The sequence below is a fragment of the Amblyomma maculatum genome, chromosome 1, assembly GCF_055883805.1.
Source record: "Amblyomma maculatum isolate TAMU_Amacu chromosome 1, ASM5588380v1, whole genome shotgun sequence".
NCBI classification, from domain to species: domain Eukaryota; kingdom Metazoa; phylum Arthropoda; class Arachnida; order Ixodida; family Ixodidae; genus Amblyomma; species Amblyomma maculatum.
The window spans coordinates 288,584,831-288,600,210 of NC_139344.1; the positions used below are offsets into that span (position 1 = coordinate 288,584,831).

Sequence of the window (15,380 nt, forward strand, 5' to 3'; positions counted from 1 at the left end):
GGTATCTCGTTCCTTTTCGGTGGCAGACATGGGAGTTCGGTGCGGCTGGCGGGCGTGCTGCATGTTGTGTATGGTGGTGTGTGTGTGTGCCAGCGCCTGTTCGCTATTAGCTGTGTGCATGTAACAAAAATGCGACAGCAAACCTACAAGAGCTTCAGTCTGACCGTCGGCACAGAGGAAATTACTGTGTCCCACTGCGGGTGGAAGCTGCCTCCCCAGCCTTGGCAGCGAACCTGATGAACGATTGAATTTTTCGGGGCTTCTGCCCTGGGTGGCCCGGCCAAATCTTCACCATTGTGTCGGATCGCGCCCTCATCGTGCCGCCTCATCTTCACGCCCGATCACCAAAACCGTGAGCGTGAGACTTCTTGTCGGGAACTAGCACTTGCCAGCCTCAGGATATTGTTCACTTTATTATTTTGATGGAAAAGTAATTTTCCAATCAGTAAATTGGATGGTAATTGCCAGTATGTGATATTTTTCGTACATTTCGTTGCTTATTTGTCTTTTGCTCCAGCAATTTTGATAAATTTCAGTGGGTGGATAGGGTCCTTCGTTATTTATTATTATTATTATTATTTGCACTACCTAAGAAGCTTCATGCTTGACTTGGTTTAGGGGCAGAGCTGTCGCTGTCATGACAAATGCCATCGGACATGTTTTTTTTTGTTTTCTCTCCTAATTTGAAAAGCAACCACGAGTTAGGCGCGTTCACTCATTTTGCACTGCAGTCTCTGCTTAAGGTAACACCAGTACTTCCTCACAGCCTATATGTACTTTGCTAAGGTTTAGGTATTATCAGCAGTCCCAGCAGTGCGTGTTTTATCCCCCTACGGTTTAGCGGTACCTTTTCCGGATGTCGACAAACCTTTAAATTCCATTTTAATAGTCTAGTTCGATTAATAGCCGTTTATTTTATTTAGGTTCGCGAGTAAACCAGCTCAAACTAAAAGCATTTACTGGTTAAAGCTGTGTGTGTAAAAGAGTAGAATAAAAATGTAATATCTAATTTAGTAGGTTAATGTATTTCACTTTAGCTTCTCGTGTAGACATTATTCTGTTCAGATATCTCATTAGTTTGTTATAGTATCGCGCGTAAATGAGTAGAATCTTAATATTTACTAACAGATGAGCATGTCTTTGACCATCGGTATACACACGTAATTCAGGACCGTCTTTGAGCGATTCCATATAGGCAGGGAAAAAAGAAAACCTGTGGTTTCAAAGCTATTTTCCTGTAAGGTTTGAAATAAAAGGAGAAATTCAGGTTTCCCTAGGCAAACTTGATTGAGTGTGCGTTTAGCTGGAATACTGAAATTGTTTTGTGTGTGTTGTAATAAAGTGTTATGTTGATATGCAGATATATAGATCTATACTTCAAAACCTACCTTCATGCGGGCTAGATCTTTAAATCAGGAATTGGGTAGATAAAGCATATCTGACCAGATATGCCTTATCTGGTACTTGAAATCAGGAATTGGGCAGATCAGGCATACACAACCAGATATGCCTTATCTGGTACTCGAAATCAGGAATTTGGGCAGATATGCCTTATCTGGCCTAGATCTGTCTTAATATACCATATTTGCCCAATTCCTGATATACCTGATCTGGATTTTTTTTATAAGTCCAGATATGGCATTTCCGTAAGGGCAGGCACTCCTTCTCCGTAACTGCGTAGTTTAGCTCCGGCTTCGTCAAGGTGCGGCTCGCGTAGGCGACAACAAAGTCAACACACCCGGGTTTGCGTTGCGCTAGAATAGCACCGATACCTGTGCCGCTTGCATCAGTGTGGATGTCAGTGCGAGCATCAGTGTCAAAAGGCCGCAATATGGGCGGCGAGGTAAGCAATCGGCGCAGTGTACTAAACACTTCGTCACAGGCAGAACACCAGCTGGAGAGGTCGTTGCTTCCACGAAGGAGGGTTGTCAATGGCGCGATGATGGAAGCGAAATTGCGGATGAACCATCGGAAATCAGAGCAGAGCCCCATGAAACTTCGAAGTTCCTTCATCATGGATGGTTTTGGGAAAGCAGCGACAGCACGAAGTTTAGCTGGATCGGGGAGCATACCATCCTTAGAAACAACATGGCCCAGAATTGTCAATTGGTGTGCGGCACAGTGACATTTCTTTAAATTTAATTAGAGGCCAGCTGCAGTAATGCATTCCAAAACATATTTCAATCGAGCGAGATGCGTCGGGAAATCCGGCGAGAAAACAGCAACGTCGTCCAAATAACACAAGCAGGTCTTCCCCTTGAGGCCGCTCAATATGTTGTCCATCATGCGCTCGAACGTGGCATGTGCATTACACAGTCTGAACGGCATGACGTTGAATTCGTACAGTCCGTCTGGCGTCACGAAAGCTGTCTTGGCCCGGTCTGGAATGACGAAAGTGGAATGACGCCACGCGTAAGCATGTCGGCCACTTGTTCGTGGATGATTTTACGTTCGGTCGCCGAAACGCGGCAAGGTCTTTGACGCAAGGGCGAATGGGTACCGGTTTCGATCCGATGTGTAACTACCGATGTGCGGCCTACATTATGATGTGACAAATCAAAGGAGGCACAAGGAACTGGTCAAGCAGGGCAAGAAACTGGGTCTGTTGAGTCGGCGTGAGCTAATTGTCAATAGAGCTGGCGAAGATGTCTACTGAAGATGAATCAGCAGGAGTAGCAGTAAGCGCAGCGACCGGTATATGGCAAGTGGTATATCATCGCAGTTGTCACATTCGAGCATCGAGGCAAAAGGTTGGACGTGTCCCAGACACTCACCACGAAGAAAAGAGAACGGACAGTTGAATAGATTGATGGCGGCCACGGCGCTAGAGCCAGCTTCAATAGTAAGCACGGTAAACGGCAGGGGTAGACAGTGGCGATGTGTGAAGCCGTCAGAAGGCGTGAAGATGGCAGATCCGCCAGAAAGAGAGTAGGATAAAACAGGCATAAGAACGGCAGAAAATGGCGGGATTGAAACATCGTCAGCCACAGTGAGATTGGCGCAGGTAGGAACGGTGCCGTTCGTCGTAGCCATGCAGGGGGGGTTTGTGGGCGCCACTGACGACAGCGCCCCAAGCGGCAAGCTAACCAGGCGAACCGCCGGGAGACCCCGGCATGGGCGACCGCGCCGAGCAGAATGAAAACAGGCGCCATTACCTGATGTATAAATAAACAGTTTTGCTTGTTATGCCGGCTACGTCTACCAAATAGTGGCAGCGGCGGGATAACCAACGCAGCGTGACACCCAGAAGGACAGCGAGCCCAACGTAAGCGGCCGCAGCATCATGTCAGACACCCGCGGCGCGAAGAGCGAGCGAGCGGCACTCCGAGAATGACGTTCAACCCGCTCGCCGTGGAACTGCCGACAAAGCTCGATTTCCGCAAGCCCGAAGATTGGACACGATGGCACCGCAGGTGGGAACGCTACCGACTCATCTCCGGTCTGATAGGACAGGACGAGACGACGCAAATCGACACATTACTCTACGCCATCGGCGAAGAAGCGGAGGACGTGCTCGCTGCTTTGAAACTGACAGACGAACAAATGGCGTCATACTCCGCCGTGGTGAGTGCTTTTGAAAAGCGTTTCCTACCTCGAAAGATTGTCATCTATGAGAGAGCGCGATTTAACTCTCGGAAACAAGAGCAGCCTGAAAACGTCGACGCATTTGCGACTGAACTGTTCAAGATGGCCGAAAGATGCGATTACGGAACTCTCAAAGACGAACTGATTCGGGACAGGTTCGTGGTCGGCTTACGAGACGTAAAACTCAGTGAGAGCCTGCTGCTTGACGCAGAACTCACTCTCGAAAAATCAATAACAGCTGCCCGCAATTCAGAGAGCGTGAAACTTCAACACAAGGAAATTCGCTCCATCGAACAGCCAGCTCTCGACATGGGAGAAGTTCGCGGCCAGACAAACGTCAAAACTCGCCGGAACGAAGCGAAGGTGCCTTTCAAGTCGCGCCCTCAACGTACACATAAGACGGGAGACGAACGCTGCAAGTGGTGTGGTGGTGTGTGTGACCACACGAAGACACAGTGTCCCGCTATAGACAAGACGTGCAACCAGTGTGGGAAAAAAGGCCATTACGCCCGCGTCTGCATGTCTAAGCCAAAGGACGAGACCTCGAGTATCCGACAACGACCAAAAGATCTCGGAGAGCTATATCTAGGCGAAATCAAAGTGGGAGTGAACACGCCGTGGAGGATTACTGCTGCCGTGAACAACTTGCCTTTTACCTTCAAGGTCGACACCGGCGCGGATGTGACTGCTATCGCAAACGACCAGTACTACAGAACCATCATGGGACCCATCAAGCCAACGCAACAGCTGTTGATAGGCCCAGGCCAGACAGCGATAGCCACTTTTGGCTACATCGATGAAACAGTCACCTGGCGCAACACTGATGTCCAAGAAGCAGTCTTCATCATCAAAGGATTAAAAGAACCGCTGCTCAGTCGACCAGCTATAGAATCACTTGGGATTCTACAGCACCCTCTTGAGCTAGACGAAACCCTCGCAAAATCAACTGATGTCCCCAACTTCTTGGCGTCATACCCAAAGCTAATGTCTGGGCTTAGAGTCATGAAGACTGAGTACCGCATCAAAGTCAAAAAGGATACTGAGCCATACGCAGTCAGTTATCCTAGGCGCGTGCCTCTTCCACTGCTTCCACTTGTGAAGAAAGAACTAGAAAGGATGGAAGACTTGAGAGTCATCCAGAAGATTGAGCGAGCAACCGAGTGGTATTTTCCAATGGTTGTCGCACGAAAAAGAACAATGAGCTGCCCATCTGCGTGAATTATGGTCAACTCAACCAACAAATAAAGCGCGAACGTGTGCTCATGCCTACGTAGGACGAGTGTCTTGCAAAATTGTGCAACAGTTTTCAGCCGCCTAGACGCACGAGCAGGGTACTGGCAGGTGCCACTGTCCAAGGACTCTCGCGAATACACAATCTTCATCACACCAGTTGGCAGGTTCCAGTTCCTGAGGCTTCTCTTCGGAATCTCCACAGCGTCAGAGTTCTACCAACGAGAAATGCTCCGTGTGCTCGAAGGACTAGATGGTGTTAGTTGTCTACAAGATGGCATCATTGTCTCAGGGAAGACAACAGAGGAACACGACGCCAACCTACTGCTGGTGCTGAGGAAGCTTGAAGATGCAGGTGTTACCCTTAACATCGACAAGTGCTCCTTTCGACAAACAGAAGTAACATTCTTAGGACACGTCGTAAACTCAACAGGAGTCAGCGCCGACCCGGAAAAGGTCAGGGCCATAGTCCAGTTCGACCCACCATGTGATGTGTCAGAAGTCAGGTCTTTGTTGGGCTCTGCAAACCACCTAGCGAAATTTCTTCCAGAGCTAGCAGACTTTACGAAGCCTCTCAGAGACTTGCTCCACCAAGACGCCGACTGGCTCTGGGGCCCAGCTCAGCAGCAGAGTTTTGACAAACTCAAGCAAGCTTTAAGCAGGATGCCGATTCTCACTCACTACGATGCTCAGTCGCCTCACACAGTGTCTGTAGATGTTTCCTCATATGGTCTTGGGGCTGTACTTCTACAGCAGTCGCACGAAAAGCTCCTACCTGTGGCATATGCATTACGCTCCCTTACGGATACAGAACAAAGATATGCCCAAATCGAAAAGGAGGCACTGGTAATCACATGGGCTTGCGAACATTTCTGCAAATACCTGCTGGGATCAACCTTTCACGTGGAAATGAACCACAAGCCATTAATACCGCTGCTGACGACTAAACGACTTGGCGAGCCGAGTCCTCGCCTTCAACGTTTTAGGATGCGCCTTTTGGAGTACGACTACACCACCCAGGTAGCACAAAGTGGGCTCTGAAGGATGGGCCCCGGTGAGCCGGATGTAGGCAATGCAGGAAAGCCCCGGTGGGCTCAATGTGGGTGCTGCAAGAGGGGCCGACGTAGGCCCGAAGGGGGCTGTCGACAAAGCCCCAATGGGCCCCACTAGGGGCCGATGCAGGCAGCCCTTGCGGGGCTGCCCACATTTTTCCGGCATTGTTAAAAGGGCACATCTCGCCAACTCCCCGCGATGATCCTACTTTGGACCGATTTGCGCAGCCGCTTTGGAGGAACTTTTTTTTTTTATTTCAGTTAGCCCCTCAGATAATGACATAGGACCAATGCGGGTTCTATAGCGCTAGCCGCACTTGGGCTTACCCACATTATTCTCATAGGGGTCCGATGTAGGAAATTGATGGAAAGCCCTAGTCCAAGTTTTCCCAATCAATATTTATGCACATATTTAAGTAATTATTTTATACATGTCTGCACTTTCGAAACAGCCACTATATTAAATTTTACAATAATTCATAACATTCATCTAGCCGAAATGACTTCATGTACATCTTGTTCAGGCTATGGAGATGTGTGTTCTGAACAGTAATACTGTGCTGCGAGTTGCAGGCTGTCCAAAGCAACCACATAAGAGGCAACAGTTAGCAATCAGTTTGTTTTAGTATTTGTAGCGCAATTTGCATGAGCGCGAGAACTAAAGCCATGTAAATTTCTAATATTCTAAACATGGCCACAACTGTTATACAAATCATCTATAATAGTAATTTAGGGCAACATCTAATGCAAATAAAGGTTGGAAACAATGATAAGCAATTGCACGCACGCCTTCTAGCCCCATTCCCAGGCAGCACATTTCATCGGCCCAATAATGGGGATTGATTGGGGATTACTGGCCCACAAGTGGCCCAATGGTGCCATTGAGCTACCAATAATGTGCAGCCACGCTATACCATAATCATTATTGGCCCAGTGAACTTCACCCATATCCGTTATTGGCATTCAACCGGCTAAGAGCGGTCAATAATGCCCATTCATATTGAACAGTTTGCCATTATTGTATACACAATGAGGCAGCCTGGTCATTATTGGCCAACCAGCTGCAATTGTTTGCCAATATCTTCCACACTATGGTATAACCTGGTAAATATTGTCCGGTCAATAACAACGGCTTCTCAATATTGAATATATCTAGGCATACAGTGGTCAATAATGTCCAACCAACTTTGGCGGCTTCCTAACATTGTAATATCTTGGTTTCTAGTGGTCGATATTGTCTAATGAGCCTTGATGGCTGACCAGCATTGCACATATTATGGCATAGCTTGGCTAATATTGTCCGGCCGTTATGGTTGCCTCGTCAACATTGAATATATCTTGGCATACATTGGTCAATATTGCCCCACCAGCTTTGGTGGCATCCTAACATTGTATATATCTTGTATTATAGCGGTCAATATTGCCAAATGAGTTCTGATGGCTGGCCAGCATTGCACATATAATGGCATAAATAGGTTAATATTGTCCGGCCATTAATGTTGTCTTGTCAGCAATAAATAAATCATGGCATATATTGGTCAATAGTGACCCGCCTGTCATGGCGGCCTGCCAACAATGTATACATATGCATTATATTGTTCAATATTGTTCGATGGACTGTGATGGCTAGCCAGCATTGCACCCTAATGGCATAGGTTGGGCAATAATGTTCTGCCAATATGGATGGCTTGTCAACATCGCATATATCTTGACATAGATTGGTCAATATTGTCCCATCAGCTTTGATGGCATCCCAACATTGTATATATCATGGTTTCTAGTGGTCGATATTGTCTAACGAGCTTTGATGGCTGGCCACCTTTGCACATTTCAGGCTGCGGCGGCGCTAAAAAAACAGTAGAAGCAGCTCTGACCGACAGAGACATTTCTAATACTTGCATCTCAATATGACAGAGTGTTGGGGCTAATTTCGTCGCAACTAAATTTTTCGCTGTCCCGGACGTCAGTTTACGTTGAACTGTAGAAGATATTCATATGCCATACGTAATTTGGGCCACCATATATATAATGTTTATTGGGATTAATGTATAGATTGTCCTAAAATTGTTTGACTGAGTTGACCAGACAAAATGAACAGAAGTGCCTATCACGGAAAATGTAGAATGTATTTTTCTGAGTACATTTTTCGTGATTCGCTAATTGTTGTGGATGATCTGCGATTATACTTGACAATTTTGGTAGAGAACTCTTTTATTTACGAATTTAGGCACGATTAATTGTTACGTAAAATTCTGCATATAATATCTTCGAGACAATTCCTGCAGACTAGAGACCCGGATGTCGATCACGCGTGGACGTAGCTAACACAGATAGCGTTCCAAACTTTAGCCAAGTGTTGAAAAAATTCTGACAGCACGTGGAATCTACACTGCAGAAATTAGCGAAGGCGAGATTAATGCTACTGCATACGGTGCATTACGTATCATTATCGTTATCAACTAAACGCAGCGTCATTACCATTGATTCTGTCATCATTGTCATTTTCACTAATTGCAGCGTCATTCTCGTCGCTATCCTCACGGTAGACAATGAGAATTACGTATGGTGCTAGTTTCGCGATCCAGGGTTTAGCGCAGTTGGTTAAAGCGTTAACTAGGCTAGGAATTCGATTCCCGGTGGAGACGATTTGTTTTTCTGATCTCGTCAAATCAGGATGATTGAAAGTGATTGACACATCAATGCACAGATCCGATGCACAGATATATCCATGCACAGATCTCGAACACATCTCGCGCACAACTCTCGCGCACGGGATTTCGTTCCATGGGCCTATTTATACGCATACGAGTACAAGCATATGCGCGCGCTCGAGCACACATCTGATCTGACAAGCAAATGTTTAATAGATGCGTGTCCGCGAAAAAAATCCTGCGCAGTCAAGAAACGCAAGGTACTCAAATGCAAAGAACGCAACAGAACGTGTGTGTCGCTTGAACAAAACCAGGGGTTACGTTTGGATAGTAAACGCAGAAACGATCGAATATATCCGGTGAATCCAGATCCTATAAACGTTTGTCCATGATTGGAAACACGCAAGCGTAGCATCATTATTTCCGCCTTTTTTTTTTACGTGATGGAAAGAAACCCAACATGTTCAAGCTAAGCAGAGGTGGGAGAGATCGATCGCGCTAGCCAATCAAACACGCACTGCATGATTCGCCATTACCCTAGCTGTTTCCGGCATTCAGCATAAGCACCGACTATACCACGCCTCAGTACTAGCTGTTCTTATAGACAGATATGTTGGGCTGCTTTCAGGGCCTTCGAGTTCTAATATCTACTAAACACAAATTTGTACTGTACTCTTTTGCGCTCCGCTGCGGGCTTCAGCAACAAAGACTGAACGACTTTGGCCATCGGTGCAGCAGCGCATAAAATATTTCAGCTCAAAGAAAAAATACAAGCAACATATATTCTACGTTATGTCTAGCTAATTCACTTGACAAGAAAACAAATCTGAACTGTCCTGGAATGGTTCGTATTCTAATGCGACGTAAATCGCACACTGCCAAAAAGTAGTGTACATGTAAAAGATAATAAAAAAAATCAACAGCACTGCATGGGGCAAGGCAAAGGAAAAAAAATAAAAATTTAAAACAATTACCTACAGTGTAATGAATGCGCGCACATGTGTCGCCAGCATATATGGTAACAAAATTGAAATTGCATAATAACGATGTTCTTTACGGAAGTTATTTTTGTTCGAAAGCTGTAATATATGGCTCATAATGATGCATTTGACCACAGCGTTTCACAGCGCTCTCCTAAACATTGTTCAGAAACTATTCTTCAAACATTCATTGCCTTATTATCCAACCATATAATCACTGCACCGAAGGCGTTTTCCTTCAGAGAACTAAATAATTCTATCCCATCATGTCAACCAGGCAGCTAATTGCAATTCATATATATTAAAAGTAATGCGAGTGCGTTACTCTAGCAGTTTTGAGGCATTTTTAGAGAACACCACTCTCGAAGAATTTAACACATGATTGAGAATTAGGGTTCCTTTGTGAAATATTCTGCCGCTTTCACAAGTGCTGCTTCCGCGGGCTGAAAGATTATTATACCGCGCTTCTTTCTGAGGACAACCTTGTCCCAAGTTCGTAGATATAGTTTCAATGTTGACCCTTGCTTTCTTTCTATTTTTTCTTTACTGCAAATTTAGTTCTTCAGATCTTAGCTCGTCGAGTATTTTGTATTTCTTGATATGCCCACGGTTAGTTCTACGCGGATTTTTTCTTGGTCTAAATGTCCACCTGATTTGAAAAAAAAAAAAAAAATGAATAACATGAAAATTTTTAACCTTGAAGTGCTCGTAGTTATGGTCGTTTTCGCTTTTCTTTTCCTTAATAGGAATACAGCAAGTATACGGGCTGTTGAATCGCTCAGTTGCGCGTGATGACGTTTCAAGAGCACTCCGTCATGAACAGCGACCTGTGTGCCATCTTTAATAAAAAAAGATATGTCCATTTGTTCGAACCGAGGACGATTCCGTGAAAACTGAAGATTGTTTTACGTATGTGATTATTATTTGAAACTATGAGGTAAAACGTATTTTGCATTAACAAAAAAATATAGCGAAATTATCATTCCACTGAAAATGTTACCGAGCCAACAGTCGAGGCGACCAAAGAGTTCCGAACGCACTCCTCGTTGTTTTAGCGAAGCCAAGGGTAAAACTGCGCATTCCTCCTCACATGCTTGGCGCAAAGAACATATGGTTTTCCTTCTCTCGTCCTTTTGTCGCCTCTCCGCCCGAGTGCCTTGACTAAAGCAATTCTCAAACCGTTTTCAACTTCCCGTCTTGTAGCCTTTTCTCCCCGTAAAGCAGTCATCGCGGAGGGGCAGCGACCTTCACTGCCCTCTCTTTCCTCCCGGCTAGGCAGGCGTTGCTCACAATGCCCCCCACTCTACTCCTCCTCACTCTTCCCTTCCTTCCCGCCAACTTTCCTGGCCGGCAGCCTTCTGGGCTCACGTGGTCCTGCGGGACCTGTTTCATTTCTCTCACCCCCTTTCGAGCTTTATGCTTACTCTTTCGACAGATCTCAAGCAAAAAAAAAAAAAAAAAAAAAAGAGGGAGAGAAAACACAACCATCTTCTGCCCTCTTCCAACCGTGCCTCAAAACTCGACACAAGCCGCTGATTCAGAGGCGTCTGGTCGGCCACACAATCCCCATCCGCTCGAGCTCCCGCAGCTTTGGACAGCAGAACCGAAAAACCAAGCCTTGTGAAAGTTCCGATTCGTCTTAATGGCCATGCCTGAAAGAGGATATTTCGATTCGTCTTAATGGCCATGCCTGAAAGAGGATGTGAGTACCACCAGCATTTTAAGTTGTTTGTTCACAACTCAGCTCTCTGAGATTATTTCTTGCTTTGTCTCCTTGTAAGATCGCTACTTTTTCTTACCAGGTGTATAAAGCATCAGATCCCTGGGATGTACTTTGCGTGGCAGCATTCATTTTGGATTGTTGCAATTGAGGTCTGCAAATCTGCGCTAGCCGTATGGTAAGATACTTTTTTTTTGCATTATTTGGTGCAGTATGTTGTCAGCCTTGATCATCATGTCAATAACCGATATGCTTGCGAGAACGGAAAGTCATTTATTTCGACCGCACCACGCCAGTCAGTTCTGAACTGTATTTTCAGCGCACTATTTTGTATGCATAAACTCTGGTCATAATGACAAAATTTACGGCGCAGAGGTGGCCAATTTGTATTGCAAAAGAAAAACGTGGTCCTGTAAAACATGACGCGTGTTTTGTGTGATTTTCAGGTTACAACTTCATCGCTAGTGTGTTGTGAGTCTGAAGTGGTCAGTTTCTTTTACAAACTGTATACAAAACTCAGAGTTAAGTCTAGATTTCTGGGACATGATTTTTAGTTGCGAGCGAATATTTAATATTGTAATTTGCCGTTATGAATGCGCTATTGGAATGGTCTAAACGACGCGTAGCTTATTCACGTGTTTGATCTTTCTCTTGCGCTAATTCCGAGTAGTAGAAGTGTCATAAAATAGCCGCTTAAAATAGGTTATTTACAGTTGCTACCATAGTTCTTATACTTTACCACACGTACAAAGTTGTTCCCACAACAAACGTGATGCTAAGTTACGGATTTCTTTATTTTTTTCAGTTCGAGTGTATCATACAAACCCCAAAGCATCTGTGTCGTACGTTGTTTTGGCTGCAGCTTTGACAACTTTTAAAACGATCTGTTTGCAGTAATGATGCGGTGCACACTAAATTTAGTAGCCGCGGTCGGAGTGCGACTGCCATTTTTTGTGTCTGTTTTTTCCTTTGTAGTTACTTTTTAGTTCTTGAGGCAATCTATTCAAAGGAAAGCTATTGATTTGAAGCTTCCAGTTATGACGACGTCTTTCTTCTACAGGTGTTCGATCACAAAGGCACTACAAGTATAAGGGGGCAAGCACTGACTACCGTTAAAGAATAGATAACGGCAAATGTCATTTTGTTTTATGTTTCCAGCGTCAACAACGCATCCACGTGGGAAGCCGTGCACTGCCAGATGTGCAAACCAATGTAACCAAGTTAATATGGCCGGCCTCACTGAGCATGCAGCTTATTTCAACCTGAGTAAATCAGACAAGAAAGTTGCCTGAGGGCCAACAGGTAGTGCTTTATTTTGCATTTTTACTCCACGGTCTAGCTGCACTTCCACTTTCCAAAAGTTTTCTGTCTTAATGGGATTTATGAATGTTGCTTTTATTTCCAGGTGCCATCTGCGAAAGGAAATACATTGTTATACACGCTGCTCAAGTCCATATCTTTCAAGGCTGCATGGAGCTGCTGCCCCTACAACCGACCACAAAAGAAGCTGCGATGAACGCAGCGCCTTCCTCCAACCTGGGACCTGAGAACACCTTGACAAGGGACGCAAAGACAGGAGGAGCACTGAAGTCTAAGAGTTCTACCTAAATGTTTCCATGCCCTGTAACACGTGCACACCTAATAAATCACCATGCAGTGAACCTTTCAGCTGTATTATTTTCTGTGCATGGATATTCTCAGCATGCTTTATTTAAATGAAAAGCTGCATGAAAAATATCTTCACTGCATAAGTAGGGGATGGGTTTGCAGGTGCCTATTAGTCATAGCACGAAAAAGCAACTAGCCGGATTGCCAATTGCTCTGGCTGGATGCCAATAATGCAAAACCACTGGGCAAGATTGGATTGGAAATATTGTGTAGCCGATAAATCTGGCTGGATGCCAGTTGTGAATATCCAGTGAATAAGCATGGATACAAGATATTGGATGGCCAGTGAGCTTGGCGGGATGGCCGTGATATAACAACCAGTGAGTGAGCTTGGGTGGAAGATATTGAGTAGCCATTGAGTGCCGTTGAATGCCAGTAAACAAGGTAGTATGCCAATACTGGTTTTGATAGGAGAGCCGATCAAATTGGTTGGCATATATCTTGGCTCTTTGTGCGCCCCAATCAGACGCCAATATTGACCAATATTGGGACCAATATATCCCAATATTGGACCATTGGCGGTCCATTGACGGCGTGCTGCTTGGGTTACGGCCGATGTGGGACCTACAGCGGTTTTGTGTGGGCAGCCCCAATTGGGCTGGGTGTTGGTTTTCAACCTAAAGCCCACTTGCTGTTGCACATGCCTTCAAATTCTCCACAAAGGACCAATTTTGGTATCATGCGGGCCCTCCTGCCTTCCAGCCCCATTACGGCCCATGTGGGATATAAAGCAGTTTTGTGTGGGCAGCCCCAATTGGGCTGGACGTTGTTTTTAAACCTAGAGCCCACCTGCTGTTGCACAGGCCTTGAAAGTCCCCACAAAGGACCGATTTTGGTACCATGCGGGCACGCCCGCCTTCCAGCCCCATTGCAGCCTATGTGGGACCTAAAGCGGTTTAGCTAAGGCTGCCTCATTTGGGCTTCACGAGGGCTTGCCCAAATTGAGCCCTTATTCATATTTCACCTGCCCTCAAGTAACCTACAAGGGGCCGATTTGGGCAGCATGTGGGTATGTCCGTTTTCTTGCCTCACTACGGCCGATGTTGGTCCCACAAAGATTTAATGGGGGCGGCCTCATTTCGGATCTATGAGGGCTTTCCCATAAAAAGCCCACATTTAGGTTGGATTGCCCTCAAATATCCGGCAAGGGACCCTTGTGGTCTGGATGCAGGAATGTGCTCTGCATTAGCCCAAGAAACGCCGCTATGGGACCGGTGCAGGAGGAGCAGGGGCAAGCCCAAATGGGGCTTGCCCACTTTTGCCCCATCGGGGACCGATGCAGGTTTTATGATGGTTGCCCTAGCCCCACTTGCCTACATCGGACCTACTGGGGCCCCACATTCTGTGCTACCTGGGCATGTCCCACACTTCCGGCAAAAAGCTGTACGCAGCTGACCTTTTGTCCTGGAAGCCATCTGGGAAACCAGCAGACAAAGAAAGAACTCTCGAGGGTGCAAAAACTCCATGCAGGCCACTTGGGCACAACGAGGTGCCGAGCGAGGGCAAGAGAATGCATATAGTGGCCAGGCATAGGCAAGCACATTTCAGGCTACATGGAAAAGTGTCCAACTTGCAGTGAGCAGAGAAAGCCAGAAACAGAACCCCTGCTTCTAACCCCATTGCCAGCACACACTTGGGACACAGTCGGCACGGATCTCTTCACGCCGGAGGGGAAAGAGTATGTTGTAGTAGTAGACTACTACTCCCGATTTTTCGAGCTAGAACAGCTGCCGAGGACAGCTACAAAAAACATAGCCCTAGTCTTGGAGCCAATGTTTGCACGGTATGGAGTTCCACGGACAATACGCACAGACAACGGGCCGCAGTTCACTTCCACAGTGTTCAAAGAACTAGTGCATCATTGGAGCGCCTCACACACAACCTCAAGCCCTTACTACCCGCAGAGCAACGGTATGGCTGAGAGGGCTGTGCAGACAGCAAAGCAGCTTTTGAGGAAGCCTTCCAACATGAACGAAGCGCTGCTTGCCTACAGGGCCACACCCAGCGTAGAAGGGTTTTCACCAGGAGAACTCTTAATGAGTCGTCGTCTGAACACCACAGTACCAACCACTTCGAAGCTGCTAGCCCCGAAGTGGGACGACAGCGAATTCAGACAAAATAATGAAGCCTACAGAGCTCATGCGAAACGATCATAGGACACCCGGCACAAGGTACGGAGCCGAGAGCGCTTACTACCAGGCACAGCGGTGCACATCCTCGCTGAAGCTGCATCACACGGCGTAGTAACACAGCCAACATCAGAACCAAGGTCCTACGTTGTACAAACCGACAGAGGACAAGCAAGACGTACAGCAAGACATCTGCAACCGTTGCAGGACACGAGCACCACAAGAAGTGGACGTATTTGTAAGCGAACGCCTGGACCTGTGAGTTCAAACCTTTCAAGAAAGGGGGTTGTTGTGGGTGCCACTGACGACAGCGCCCCAAGCGGCAAGCTAACCAGGCGGACCGCCGGGTTACCCCGGCATGGGCG

General features: G+C 46.4%; 1 protein-coding gene across 1 annotated transcript in view; it reads left to right on the plus strand.

Moving 5' to 3' along the window:
- The window catches only part of LOC146206774 (uncharacterized), a 197,270-nt gene that overhangs the window by 24,094 nt on the left and 157,796 nt on the right, over positions 1 to 15,380 (plus strand). The window contains exons 6-7 of the mRNA XM_084575576.1: positions 754 to 773; positions 4,114 to 4,132. Coding sequence (XP_084431702.1) covers positions 754 to 773; positions 4,114 to 4,132 — 39 coding nt within the window. The remainder of the gene's footprint in view (positions 1 to 753; positions 774 to 4,113; positions 4,133 to 15,380) is intronic.